Source organism: Diabrotica undecimpunctata, chromosome 7, assembly GCF_040954645.1.
Source record: "Diabrotica undecimpunctata isolate CICGRU chromosome 7, icDiaUnde3, whole genome shotgun sequence".
NCBI classification, from domain to species: domain Eukaryota; kingdom Metazoa; phylum Arthropoda; class Insecta; order Coleoptera; family Chrysomelidae; genus Diabrotica; species Diabrotica undecimpunctata.
Window position 1 is genome coordinate 37,571,371 of NC_092809.1, and position 16,012 is coordinate 37,587,382.

At 31.8% G+C, this 16,012-nt stretch overlaps 1 protein-coding gene across 1 annotated transcript in view; it reads right to left on the reverse strand.

Annotated features, from left to right (window-relative positions):
* Positions 1 to 1,231: 1,231 nt before the first annotated feature.
* Positions 1,232 to 16,012, reverse strand: part of so (SIX homeobox 1 protein sine oculis) — a 99,725-nt gene continuing 84,944 nt past the window's right edge. The window contains exon 5 of the mRNA XM_072538783.1: positions 1,232 to 1,670. Within this exon, the coding sequence (XP_072394884.1) occupies positions 1,463 to 1,670 (208 nt within the window). The 3' untranslated portion in view covers positions 1,232 to 1,462. The remainder of the gene's footprint in view (positions 1,671 to 16,012) is intronic.

The following is a 16,012-nucleotide window of genomic DNA, read 5'->3' on the forward strand; positions in this document are numbered from 1 at the left end:
CCTTTCTTAAGTAAATTTATAACTATAGGCAATAGGTATAACTTCTTAAACAATGGTATAACTGTATATATAAGTAGTTTACTACTTTTTAATCTAGTTTTTGTTTTCTTTTTTCTGTCAATGGTTTCAATTTGCTGTTTCCCACAGTTTTGTTAATATCTTGTTGATATATTCTAAAATCCTAGGAGTAATTCCGAAATATAGACAACCAACTACACACTTTTGTAAGTTTACTACTTTTATCATTCCCTTTGCAGTTTTTTCGATATTATTTTCTGGGTTTCGCAATAAATATCCCAACCATACACAATATTATTTTCTGTTTACTATTAATCATGTATATAAATTGTATTATTATTAATTTCAAAATGTTCAATCATCTTTTTCCTATCTTATATAGTATCCGATGATTCGCATATCAGGAACTGTAAACTTAACAATTATCTCGAAAATTTCCAACTCGTTTTTCTCTCACTTCAGTCAGGAGCTCGAATATTTCTACTGCTTCTTCTCAGTGATGTAACTGGTGTAGAGCAATTTTCAGAGGGACCTAGTTGTGATGTCGGTTCATCTGTTTCTATGATTTCTAGAAGTTCCTCTAACTTTGTCTCAGTTTTAGGAAGTTTTTACTTGATATTGGGTAATGGATACTATATAATGAGATGTTGGGTAATAGGAAAACTTGCTATTTCTTCTGTATATATCTTGTGGACTATATATTATGAACGAGGAAACGAACGTTTTTTTAACAACTTCTTGCCGCGAAATCAGTTGTCTAGTTTCTCAGTATGGACGACATACTTGAAACATTTTGAGTCTAAATGGCCAATCTGCTAGACACTATTTTCAAATTTCACAGCATACCTACAATATTCTCATATTGTCCTTCAAAATGTTCAATCAATTCTTAGTTTCATTCTCTGTAGGCGTAGGCGTTTCTCTATTAGATGTTTTTCTTTCGCTTGTAGATGACGTCATTTTTGTAGACGTGTAAAGGTTCAATTCGTAGACACATAGACTTCAGAATCTTTAAAATTAATAATTATTTGTCAAAAATCTGGGCATGTCCAGTTTAGAGTCATTCTCCTACCAAGAATAACTCCCAAGAATAATTTTTGAACCTACCTTATAAACTGAGTCCTCGTTAAACTTTTTCTTGTCTCTCGCGGCTCTTGAATTAGATGTATTAACTCTAATATATGATCACAGTTAAACGTGTATTAAAAATCATAGGTATAGTTGTTTATTTTTCTAATAAAGCGTATTTTCACATGATTTTATCGACATTCAAAAATTCAATAGGTATAACATAATGTTTAAAGATAGATAATGGAAAATTTCTTCTCTCAGTGTAGTAATTGCGGAAAAAATTGTACAATAAACATAACATAACTAGGTATAATAAGTCTCTCTAAAAATTGCCACTGTTCGGATAGTTATTCTGAGGAACGAGTAACCATTGTCACAAGGCTTGATAGTCCTGGAGCATTTCGGGGGGCCCTTGGTGGTACATCGGTTGACAAGAGTAAGGCGACGGAGTGGCGATGGTTTGATAGGGGTTTAGTTGATTTTGGAGGAGCCCACTGGCCGCGAATGTCATTTTATGACCATCGCTTTCGCTGTCCGAGCCACTGGAGTCCAAGTGCGGTTTTTCTGAATTTGTTTGGGTGCTAAAAAATAATACATGTATTAGATTTTTATAATTATACGAAAACTATCGAGTTACATTTTATAATCACTTTTTATAATCACTTTTCCAGTACCGGACACCAAAGCGTATTAAAACTTTTTTCTTTCCAGATATACTTCACAGAATGTACAAAGAAAAGAAAAATGTGCTTTGGATCCAAGACATCATGAAAATCGCTATTGAGCAGAAAGTCTTAGCCAACAAAATGGGAATAAGAGAGCCATCGTATCAATTTTCGGTCCCAAAGAGCACATTGGTCTAAAGTTTACGAAAGACGGTGAGAATGTGAATGTGGGACACCCCAAGATGATCAGTTTTATTACGAGTTTTAAAGCAGTCACCCGAAACTCTCATTGTGAAAACCCCAAGTATCCGAAGGGCTGTTTGATTTGACAAGGAACAAGTTGACTTGTTTTTTAAGAAGTAAAAGGAAATGTTAACAAAATTTTAAGTTTGCAAATCTTTATACACTACAATATGTAGACGATCAAATAGTGATTGCACAAGAAAAAGAGGCCCTAGTATACATAATAAAACTGGAGATTGGTGCAATTCTTTTTTCCTCTAGCGGAAGATGTTAGCCTAGCTTTCATCGGTTCAGTACAACCTCAAGTTTTTGATTCAGTACACCATGACAGGCTTGTGGAAATACTCAAGAAACACAATATAAATGGAAGAGATTCTCGAATAATTGGTCATTTGTATTAGAACCAGGTCGCTTCAGTTCGAATATGGGTTTGATACTGCTATACAGGATGTTTTACAAGTATGGCAATTGTTTTTCGAACTTGCTGTGAAATAAACACACTGTATATAAAGAAGGAATAAATAAGTATTTATTTTACATAATAAGGTAAATACTATGTTCTAGTTTTCAAATTAATTTTAACAGAAATCATTATACAGGGTGAACTACAAAAGAAAAATAACATCGGTTGAGAGTGTAAATCTGCTAAGTCCACTTTTTGGACCTTTTGTGATTTTTGCTTAGTCATAATGTAGAACATTTCTCATTATATAGTGAAATCTGATAACTATTTTTTATTTATATTTTAGTACAATTTGGTTGCACGAAATTATCCTTTATATTGTCGTCATAAACGTAAAGTGTAATTCTGACAAGTCCGCTGTTACTTAGTCAGTTGTAATGGTACATCGATGCCGTACAGACAGAAGTTAGTGCAATAGTAAGGTTATAGCCATATTTGATCAAATTTATTAATTCAAAATAGCGTTCGTTGGTGTAAAATACTGAAACGTGAGTATTTCTTTCATAAAATAAAATAATATGAATATCACTGTGATTTGTTTTCTGTTACTTTACTGGTTTTGAACCACACGTGTTTGTGCATAGACTTGGCAGCTTTTATTATTTATTAATTTCTTATCATCAGAAAATGCATGGACTTCGATAGTTCGTTTTCTATCTACTAGCTATACATTTTTTTTGAGTGGATCATAATAATATTGTTATAATAGTTTTAAAATAAATAAACAGAGTTTTCTTTTGGTTATAGATGTCTCGCGGAAAAAAAATGGTCGATTTGGTTACTGCTCTTCAAAATGATATTGACATCAATGAAGAATTTCAAGCTCATCCATTTCATGCATGCGTATTTGAAGGATATCCAACGAAAAGCCAAAAAAAAAGAAAAAGGTTTCAAGTAGATAAAGAAAATTGGGTTTCACACAGAATCTCAAACTTAGGAAACATGGATCTCCATACCTAGGTCGAGGTCTTAAAAACGGTAAATGGACGTACAATATAAAAAGAGAACCACGTACCATGAAACCGAGGTGCTCCTGTAAAAAAAGTACTGACCAAATGAAGTGCACATTAATTTCAGAAACAGCTCGAAGAAGTATTTTTGATCATTTCTGGAGTTTGGAATGGGGAGCCAAAAAAACACTAATTGATGATGTTGTATCATTTTTACCAATCAACAGACCAAGAAATAGAAAAAGTCGTGACCCTTCCAAAAGATCGCAATCAATTCAATATAATTTAAGAATCGATGACAATAACCTAAGAGTATGCAGGACCATGTTCCTTAACACTCTGTCAATTGGTAAAATGACCATATTAGAATGGAAAAAGAAATTAAAAGAAGCAAAGAAAAAAGAGGAAAAACAGAAAGAAACGAGAAAAGTAAGCCATTTGAACAGGACCGGTCAGCGCTAAAAAGTTTTATAGATTCAATTCCTAAAATGGAATCTCATTATTGTAGATCAACTAGCACTAAACAATACATTTTACCAGAGGGGCAGTATAAAAAAAAATTTATATAAATTTTATGTTGATGACTGGTGTAAAACCAAATCTATCAAACCACTTTCTATTACAACTTTCAATGAAGCATTAGATTCCGAAAGGATTTCTTTATTCCGACTAAAAAAAGAACAGTGCGAAAAATGTGCCGCATTCAAAGTAGGGCATATATCTGAGGACGAATAAATTTACATCATATTAAAAAGAATGAGGCACGTCAAGAAAAGGATCGTGATAAAACTAATGAAACTCTTGTTTTCACTGTTGACTTACAAGCTGTACTGATGGCTCCTACATCAAAAAGTTTGGAGCCTTTACTATAAAACAAAATTGTGCGTACACAATCTTTGTTTCTATAACTTAAGGAATAAAGATGGATTTTGTTACATTTGGAATCAGACGGAAGGTAATGTTTCTGCAGAAGAGTTTGCCACCATCTTTTCCGACTTTATCACCAACAAAATTTGGCCTAAACTTCATCGAACTACTGATTACGGAGACAAAATAATTTTGTATAGCAATAATTGTAACTACCAAAATAGAAACGTAACTGTTTCAAACGCCTTACTAAATACAGTTATGAAGGAAAACATTACTTTTGAGCAAAAGTACTTAGAAGTTGGGCACACCCAAATGGAGGCAGACTCCATGCATTCCACAATTAAAAGGTGTTTAAAGAGCAAAACAATCAACGTGTCAGCAGATTACGTGGGAAGTCTATCTGCCCGAAAGATCTCCAAAAAATATAATGTAACTTATTTAAATCATACATTCTTTAAGTCAATGAAGAAACTTGAGTTCCTGAAAAGTATCCGTCCCGGTAAGAAAAAAAGGGACCCAAAAGTAAGTCTTCGCAAGTATTTATTTTATGTAAATTATTATTATGTAATTATTTTAGGTTGTAGATATGCGTGCGTTAAGATATAATGCAAACGGTCAAATTGATTATAAATTACGGTTTGGCAATGATTGGAAATTATTACCTCAGAGGCTCAGCTCCGGAATTGTACCTTGTTCATTACTTCAACTAGACCAACTTTATTCTGAAAGACTGAAGATTTCAAGTAGGAAGTATAATGACCTACAGGATTTAAAACATATTTTACCTAATGTCTATCATACTTTCTATAATAATTTACCTCATGAATAATATTATGTAAAACAATAACAACATAATTAAAATGATTTTTAATATAACAGTTTATATACTTATTTATAATTTTTTTTGTCAAGTCCAAAAGATTTAATATTACATACATATAAGGAAATTCTGCTAACTCCCAAAAAGTGTAAATAAAAATTAATTGCGTTGATAAAATCGGTTTATGGCCTATACATATATTACTTGGAATTATATTTGATGTTATAAATATTGCTAATTAATAGAACAATAATTTTTCATTGCTGCTACAGTTTTTATGCTCTCCTGTAAGATCTGTTATAATGGACTTGGCAGATTTACACTCTTAACCGACGATAAGATGTTCTCATATTTTTTAAATGTACATTTATGAAGCATTTCTTATACCTAAATTTAGAGATATTTCAAGTCTTCTTCAAATTTCGGGAATACCTTTAATTTTTGGAAGTATAAATTACTTAAATAACTGAAGTATAAATAAATAACGATATGCAATAGATGTAACAGTTAATGTTATATCAACAATATTCTAAGCCAAGAAGTTTTTAGTAAAACATTCATAACTGTCGATTGTGATGAGCAATTATCAATAAGTAAAAAGCCACTTGTACCTGTTAATAACGGTAAACCAGTAGACTTTGAAAAAATGACAGTTTTCATAATATTACCTTTTTAATCGGTTCGTGTGGCTCGTCTTTAAATTTAAAAATGAACTTTTCGGTAGAAGAATTAACAGACATAATCTGGGTATTACAACAAAGTTCGAGAACTTGTCTACTTGCATCTAGAATATGTCAGAAGCTATCTTCTGAACGAAAAAAGCCAAAAGCTTTTGAAAAATTAATGAATCGTTTTGTTCGCATTGGGTCAGTTGCATATGAAAAAAATGAGGACCGAAACTTATAAATGAAGAAAAGGCATATGACGTACTCTTAGCTATTACTGAAGATCCCCACGTCAGCACTCGTGAAATTTCAAGTTAATATGACATTAGTCAAACCTTGGTGGCAAAACTCCTCTGTAAACATAAAATGTATCCCTACCGCATACAGTTACAACAACATTAATTGACAGTCAATTGTTATCATCGCAGACTAGCTTTTGTCAATGTTTTTTTGTCGGACCGATTTTTTTTATTATATGCTTTTTGGAGATGAGTCTACATTTTACAAAAATGGAACGGTCAATCGGCATAATTATCATCATCACGTAGCGCTACAACCCTGGGTGGGTCTTGGCTGACTGTTCAACTTTTTTCCAATTTGTTCGGTCTTCCGAACAAATCCGATTATGCATTATGAACATAATTATTATTATTATCCGATTATGAACATTATGCCGATCAACCTAGGTTGATCGGCATAATGTAGCACTAAAAACTCACCCTGTATACCTGATCTTATAACTGAATATTTTTGAACTACCTACTTCTTTCAGCAAAGTGAGTGCGGTTTTTAACAACTTAAAATATTACACCCCGTATTAGCATTTCGCCTTGTCTAGAGAGGGTAACTATATAATCAACTCGTACCTAGTCACCGATAGGTACGTAATTTATAGTTGAAGAAATAACTATTACCTTACCTACTACGTGTTTACTATTTTAATGACGTTGTGACTCGACAAAATACACTATTTTATTGTGAAGGGTCAAAATTTGCGATATGTAATTACAGTTTTTAAGATAGTGAATTATTACCGTAGAGGATAAGTTGTTATTATTGTAATATAATTTGTATAAATAAAGCTCTGTATAGTACGCTACATTTTTTATCATTTTTTATCGGTTTCTTTATTGTTATAGGTCAGACACAAAGAATTTTTTTAAGAGGAAGGCTGAGCTTCTTATGTATACCCATTACCCACAAAACTGGTTAGGTTAGTAAGAATGACTGAATAGCACACAAAATCATGTAGTATGGAGAGAATTTTCATCGGATGAGTTTGAAGTGAACAGAGGTCTTAGATGAGAAATCCGTTATCTACGGTGTTTGAGCTTCAGAATTACGTAAACAGAATCGTAAAAGAATTACGAAATATTATAAAAAGATTAGAAAAGGAGGCAAAATATTTTGACCTAGAAATAAACCAGGAAAAGTCAAAGTACATGATACTTAGCAAACTCAGAAATACAGAGCAAAAAGAAGAGGGGCAATTTGCGTTCCAGTATCAATGGCTTTTTTAGCTTATAGGTCAACACGTTCGTTCTACTTTAAGACCTATGTGTGCTTTAACCCACAAAAAATGAATAATTCTTTGTTTTTTATAAATGTCATAAAGAAGCTTTTTTTAATTTGAAGGACATATATATGTTTGAGTTATTACTAGGAAAATTTAAAGTTTCAATGGCTAACATAACAGATAATGAGTCGGATTCTATTGTAAGAGATGATTTCTGAGTTTTTTTAAAGTATTTTAATGCTTCATATATTGCTACAGCTTCAGCACTAAAGATTCAAAAATTAGGATTTAGTCGACAAATTTTCTGTATTGTTTGATGGGATGCAGAAAGCACACCCAGTACCAACAGTAGATTTTATGGCGTCAGTATAAGTAACTAATGAGTCTGACATATTAGGTAAACAGAACCTCAAAATATTGGAAGTAATAGAAGAATTTGCATAGTACTTTGGTTGCATCACAGTAATGAGTTGCAAACACGAATAAAAATGTTTGACGTTTAGATTATACTCTGATTTAAAGTCATAATCAAAATTTGACAGGTTTCTAAAAGCCTCACAAAGTGGAGGTGAGTTCTTGAGTCTCCAATATCGATTATTTAAATCTTCTTTGTACAGTTTTCTAATATTTGAGTAGAGTTACGATATCGATAAAAAGAAACTTTTGACTAAGATATTCCCTTCTATAGTCCAAGAAATTTTCTAGAGCTTCTGCATGTGGCAGCATTAGTAGGTGTCGATTTCATGGCACTCAAAAGAATACGCAATTCTGCGTTTTGAAACACAACTATTGTTTTCAGAATGTTTACTTGCTGAACCATATATATAATACGCATCCATAATCGATAATAATTGGTCTAATACACGATAGAAAGAAAATGAACTAAGTTTCCACCTCTTCACTCCTCTATGTTTTTGTAATTGATTTGAAAGAATTTATTTTCTTACATCTATCCAACATAAACTCAACGTGAAGTTTCCAATTTAACTTGCGATCGAGAATATTTAATTCCTAAATATTTAATTGAAGAACTGAAATTAACCAATTTTCAAGGATATATATATATATATATATATATATATATATATATATATATATATATATATATATATATATATATACTGCCCAACTAAGGAAAAGTGTCGTAAGTCCAAAAATGTTGAATATTGAGTTATATATAGTTTCCTATATTTTCAACCATGCAGAATTCAATGGGCTGCTCAAAATTGCCGTATCTCCAACAGTGATCGAGATATAAAATAATTTTTTGCAGTAAGTGTATCAAAAGTTTTAAAATAATAAGCAACACTGCCGTAAATATAATAGACTAACCAAGAATGCAGTATCTCCTTTGTACATACTGCATTTATGCTTAGTACACTGTACTTACTGCAGTCTTGCTTAGTGGTTATTTAAACAGCTGATGTACTTACTGCATTTATGCTTAGTACACTGTACTTACTGCAGTCTTTTTTAGTGGTTATTTAAACAGCTGATGTACTTACTGCATTGTATTTATGTTGACCGTAAATTGTGAGGTTATGTTTGTAACATATGAGTTTGCTAAAAATTTGCTGTGTTCAGTTTAGGTTATAATAAGCCAATATTTGTGTTGTTGAAGTGGTTCAGAAAGTATATAAATTACATTTAGTTAATTGTTGTTTTGGAACATGAGTGCTTCAAAGTTTAATACAGTCTCAACTCGTTCTGAACTTATTGTAAACTTAGCTCTAAAAAGCACCAATACTGACACAACAGTTGTACAAGATGAGAAATCAGAGCTAATTTTACCTACAAAATGTCCTTCCAGTGATTTATTAGAAGCTAATGAAGAACCTCAACCATCTAGCTGCATTATAACGTTGTCAGATGATGTTGGAGATGTGAGATTACCTGACAATATAACTCAACAGATAACATACAACCATAATATATTAGTTTATGACCTTAGTGAAAATACACTGATATCACGTCCACTGGAAGAATTTGATGTTGATAAATCTGTTTATTTAGAATCACATACTAATCTACGTTATAGATGTAGCTGAAGTACTATTTGAAAATCTATTTACAAATGTGGTCCAACCAAACAATGATAATATAAACTTGGAAGAAGATTTAGGTGTTCCAGCTGCTAGTGTTGATTTTCTGATAACTGCAAATGAAAATAGTAAACAAACGAATGTATATTGTAATGACAATGCAGACCAACATATTGACAATATCGTCGTAGAAAATCAATTAACGCCTGTCACAAAGAAAAGAAAAAGGTTTAAAACCAGTCTGGAAGAAAGAAAAAAACTTAAAGTTAAAGAAATGAAAAAAGCTCATGCAGTAAAACACATACCGTGTAAAAACGCTGATGCTTTTTGCAAAAAAAGTGTGGACACAAAATTATTGCAGAACGAAGAGAGTTTATAAACAAAAAGTTTTGGGAAATGACGTGGTCTAAACGTAGACATTTCATTTTGACATCATGTGATAAGGTTGATGTTAAATGAAAAAGAAATAAAAACACTGAAACAGAAACAGAAAGACAATCACTATCTATTCAATACAAACTAAAATATTGCTCTGACGTCACACAAGAGGTTTGTAAGAGTTTTTTCCTCACCACATTAGGCGTTAAGGAAAATAATGACAGGTTTGTGCATTATACACTTACAAATACTCCTAAAGGTGCTTTAACTCCATCTAGTGATACGAGAGGAAGAGAGCCATCAAAGAATAAAGGATCCCATCACTTAATTATCGAACACATCGAATCATTTCATTCCACGATTTCCATTACAGACGGGAGCATGCTCCAAATGTGCGTTACCTTGCAGGTGATGTTAATGTAGCACTTATGCACACTGAATTCATGAACAAATTTCCCGAGTTTAAACGGAAAGTATCATATGATTTATAATACGAATCGTTAAAAACAACATATATCATTCACACAACTAGGACATGAGGAGTGTGAAAAATGTGAGCAGTTTAACTCTTCATGCCCACAAAAAAGATAATCTTGACATATTGTGTGATATATGTAAACAATGGAAAGTTCATAACGAATTAGTTATAGAAGCTAGAAACCCATAAAATCTTTTTTGAACAGGAAAGATCAAATAATGCAATATGTTTTTCAAGTGACATGCAGAAGGTTATCATGTTGCCAAGAGTGGACCTGTTCAAGAAAGTATTATTTGTAAAGAGTTAAGTAGCCTATCATGAAACCTTTGCACCTGTAGGGAGAAAAAGTAAAGCAAAAGTTCACTCCATTTTGTCGCATGAAGGAATTTAAGGCCGCAATAAAGAAGATAATCTTGGTGCGTTGTACATGTTTTGAAAACAACACAGAGATATTGAAAAAATAGTTCTTTGGTTAGATATCTGCTCTTCGCAAAACAAAAACTGGTACCTTTACACATTTTTAGTGTACATAATAAACTCTGATGACATTGCAGCTAATGAAATAGTTTTAAATTATTTCCAACCTGGTCATTCATTCATGAGTGCACACAGTTTTCACCATCAAGTAGAGCAATCATTAAAGGCTCAAAAAAAACTTTTGAAGACTTTGTTAATGCAGTGGAAAAATCCAAATCTGGAAATGTCAATGTATACAAAATGCAACATTTTGATTTCTACCACTGGCCCAATTTCGTGTCCCAACAAAAGCTAAAATCATCATCACGTTTGTATTTAAGTGACATAGTTAATATTAAAGCTGAACGAGGCAGTTATCATTTGTTGTGCAAGACAAACTATGATGTAATGAGCCAACCAACAACTGGACTTTTTACAAAAAAAAAATCAATAAAAGGGATTAAACTGCCCATCCATCACACTGCACCATGTGGATTTCCAGAAGATAAGAAGAAAAATATCCTTCAGTCATTAAACGAAGTACTGCCAGAAAATCAAAAACAATTTTGGAAAGACTTGCCTACAAACATATCAGCCAAAAGACTGAACCTATTGTGACATTCCTTCTACTTAGGTAAAAGTATTGGTTATATTTTTTAGAAAATATGTTAAGTTAATCCATTCCTAAAACTGTATATTAAGTTTATTTTTCTTACATTATACAAAATTAGAATTATAGAATAAAAATTTTCATTTGTGTTTTACATAAATGTACTTGAAGAATAAACAATTAAGAACTAAAATATCTTCATATTCAAAACTACAGCATCCTTCTAAACTTTATGTCGAGTTTTCTCAAAATCCTACTATTGTTACTTACGGCACTTTTGGTTAGCTGGGCAGTATAGACATATTATATTAATATGTGTTTGATATTTGCTTTTATTTGTCGGTTGATTTTGTTCGTGTAATTTAATTCTTTTATAGGTAATTACTTGATATTTTGAATTAAGTTTATTAATTTGTGTCTTTTATAGAATAAAATCACGTAAAAAAAAATTTTCCTGTAAATGTTTCAGTTTAAATGTTAAAAAAAAATGTCTGAAAATAACTTCACATATTATATTCACTAAAGGATGCTGAATGGGAAAAAATACATTGTGGTATTTCGTCTGTTAATCATTTTCTAATCGCGTATACTTCGGTTGCAGAACTTAATACTTATTATCTTAGTACAAAGAGATTGAAAGTTGAAAATGAAAAGTAGAATCGAATAAAATAGACCGAAAACATTGCAGCAACAGCAACCATAACAGTATTACATTCTTAGCGATTCGGTTTCAAGGAACGAACACGAAGTGTGTTAAAATTAACTTATGAGTCAGTAAACGGACACCCGATACGTGTATTTGTGGTGTGGTGTTTGTATCCACATCTGTTTTGCGTTTCTATATTCCCGTGTAATCTTAAAAACGAGGCCCGAATAACTATTGCCGGGATAACTACAATGTATTTATAATTCAATACTAGTCGGGTTTCACTTGCCAATTTATCTCAAATCTCGAATACTTTCAGTACATTTTTACAGATGATGCACTCGACCCATATCTATTAGATTGTTCGCTTTAGATCAGTATGTATTTCCCAAACATTTTTACCCCGAAGGCCTTTTACCTTACATTGAAAAAAAATTGCTGATACATTGTTTCCTAATTTGTCGTTTTATTTATTTAAGTATTCATTTATTACATGTTTTGTGTTTGGAAATAACTGAAAAACAAAAACATACAAGTTTAATTCAAATTTTATTGAAATTACAGAGAATCATTAATTAATGCACAATAAATGCTCTGATACGAATTGTTCAATTGGTGGCTTTAAATTAGTGAGAAGGGAGTTTTAAATCTCCACGTTCAGCGATTTGCAATCAATTTCTTTTTTACTCTTTAAATGGGAACAAGCCACAAAAAGTAAGTTTATTGACGTTTCAATTTCCACTTCGGAAATCGTTCTCAAAATACAAACATTAAAAGTAAATTAAACAAATTTTGTTTTTTTTGTTACTTGGTGAAAAATTCTTCTAATAATTTAATTTTATCTGACTAATTTATATTGACAATTCAAACATGCATTATAACTTTAACTTGAGAATATCCGTCAGAAAAAATCATAGCATGTATTTCGTCTTTAAAAAGACAACCACATGCCATGATGCCATTTGGTCGTGCATTTAGTTTACTTTCAATAAACACCAAATTCTGATTGTATATGTTTGTTATTTAAAAAACATAAATAATGTATCCTCTATATGTTACTTACTGACTTACTAATACTGGTATTTTCCTTTTAATAACTTCCTCTATTAATATGGGTAACCAGATCCTACTACATTCTGCCGAGGAATTTGCGACACAATTGCCAATACAGCCGCTTCTTTGATTTTTCTCTTCTTACCATCCGTTTCTTTTAGGACTATATTTGAATTATTCGATTGAACCCTATGTTCATAACCCCATGGTATATATTTGAGATCTATCAAATTCTCTATTTTTAATATAAGATTGATGTTCACTTATTCTAACATTTAATGGCCTTGATGTTTCACCTAAATAAAACTGATCGCATTCACAAGGTATTTTATAAATACAATTTTTTGTCCTTTCCGGTTCATTGTTAGGTTTGGTTTTAGACAAAATAGATCTCAATGTGTTTGTTGTTTTGAATGTTGTTGACATGTTGAACGTATTTCCTATCCTTTTAAGTTTTTCTGATAATCCTTTTATGTATGGTATTGTTATTTTCCTCGTATTATTCCTTGTGTATGCTGTAGGATCTCGTTCTAAGTTGTTCTGTTCTATTCGGTAGATTGTTGAAAATTCCTTATTTATAAACGACAAAGGATAATCATTTTTTAATAAAACAGATGTTAACAAATGTTCTTTCTCCAAGAACGAATTTTCGTTAGAACAAGCAATTTTCGCTCTATCGTATAAGGATTTAATGATTCCCTTTATTTTTTTAATATTGTGATTTGAGTTGAAATTATATATCTGTTGGTATGTGTTGGTTTTGTATACACCTAAGTGACATATCCAGTATCGTTCTTAGAGATTAAAACATCCAAGAAAGGTAGTGTGTTAAGTTATATCTTCGTAGTACAATGTCAGAAGCACGGTTATCTTCTCTAGCGCTTTTGTTCTATTTTATTATATATAATAACGGATTTATTACGGCTGTCGCCGTTTCTCCGCCCCCAATTTCCATATTTTTCTGTCATATGCAGTTGCCTCTTCTAAGTCTCTTGCCGCCATTGCTTCATTAATATCGTTGCTCCAACTTCTCCGTGGTCGTCTTCTCTTTCTTCTTTCAGGGGGGATCCATTCCAGTACTCTTCTAGGCCATTTGTACTCTGGCATTCTTTTAACATGTGCGAACCAGATTAATTAGTTTCTTTCTATGTCATCATTGATATTTCGCTCTATTTTCATTTCGTTTCTTATTTGTTCGTTTCTAACTCTCTCCAGTTTCGATCTACCGCAGCTTCGTCTCAGATAATCCATTTCTGTCGTCATATAAGTTTGTTTCTATTAGCTTTGGTGACGTCCCATACTTCCGAACCGTAAAGTGTTATACTTTGGACTATACTACCGTAAATGTGTTTTTTGGTTTCTCGTCGAATTGTTTTTTGTCAGAGAAGAGAGTTTAAGGCACGGGTCGCTTCTCTGCCCTTGTTTATTCTTTCCCTGATTTCATCTGCGCTATTTCCCTTCTTGTTGAAAATGACCCCCAAATATTTGCAGGATTGCACGCCTTTGATTTTGTCGTCTTCCAAGACTAGGTCATATATTTCATCTGTTCCCACTGAGAGATATTCACATTTTGTCATATTCATGTTTAGACCTGCCACCTCATATTCTTCTTGCAGTTTTCTTACCATATAGCTAAGATCGTATCTGTCTTCTATATTTTATTCTATACCAATAAAGATGAAAAATGTTAGTTGTTATAAACAGTGCATCAATACACTAACACATAATTATAAGTTTTTGTTACACAAGTCGCATCTAGTAATTTTTTAAAGGGGGGGTCCCATTTATAATTTTGCTGGGGGGTCCTGCCGGAGTTTGTTACGCCACTGCTTGAGTATAAATAAATTTATTTATGTATAACAAAACTAAAGCATAGCTTACATTTGTTATTCCGGTCAACTTTGACCGGTTGTCTCAGTATCCACCACTCAGTACCCACTACTCGTAATTTTTTTCTTATATAAGAAACGTCTTGACAAGTCTTCTCTCCAACGCCGTTTCCTGAATTTAATTTAAGCTAATAGTTACCGAGATATTCCATTTGTTTATAAGCCAAAAAATTGTTTTTAATTTTAAAACATTCCTGAGGCCGGCCAAATAATTAGATTTCAATTCCATAAAGTACATAGGTTAAGTGGGTTTTTATATAATAAGTAAAAAAATGTCAAACTTCTATATGATCTAGTTTTTGTTGTGCAAGATTTTAAAAAATTTAATTTTTTTTTTAATTAAGATTTACAAAATTATTATACGAAACCTATTAAATCGATTTTAAGTAAATTTGGTGTGCTGTTCTATTGTGTTATGAAAATTTTTCCGACAAATTATGAAGATCCTAAGTGCAATCTAAGTGGCTGAAAAATATTGAATAGGAAAAGTCTTGTTTCTTCCTATTTTTTTTGTATGTATTGCTATTTTGCAGCAAGGGCAATAAATTAAAACATTTTTAACCAACCGTGTCTTATAGAAAATTCAATTGTCGATATTGTATTTTATTATGACTTTGCTTCAAAATAAATTGTTTTAAAAATATTTAAATTTTTTTATTAATATTTCCGACCTATTAAGAGGGAAGATAAGTCAAATATCATTACTGAAGTCATCAGCTAACTATTTTTGCAAAAATCCGAATGCCACCTCTCACATCCAAATTTAGTCTTTTTCAAATTTTAGTTTTTTCATAGATCCGCCCTGGTCTATGAGAAAAAATATCGAATTTAACTGCCTCTTGCAGGAATAACATATTAGCAATAAAGACTGTTTGTTACTCGGATATTTGGTCTAGTTTTTTCATAGATCCACCTGGTCTATAAGAAAAAATATCGAATTTAACTGCCTCTTGCAGGAATAACATATTAGCAATAAAGACTGTTTGTTACTTGGATATTTGGTCTAGTTCCTCTCATTTTTGAAAGACTCTTGGCTTTACGTTTTCTAAAGGATTGTAAGTTACTTTTTTCTCATAAATACTGCCAAAAAACGGACTCAACCATTTGAATTGTCATCCTATCAATCTGAAATATATAGAAAAAAACCGTCTAGCGACGAATTTTTCACGACGTCAACAT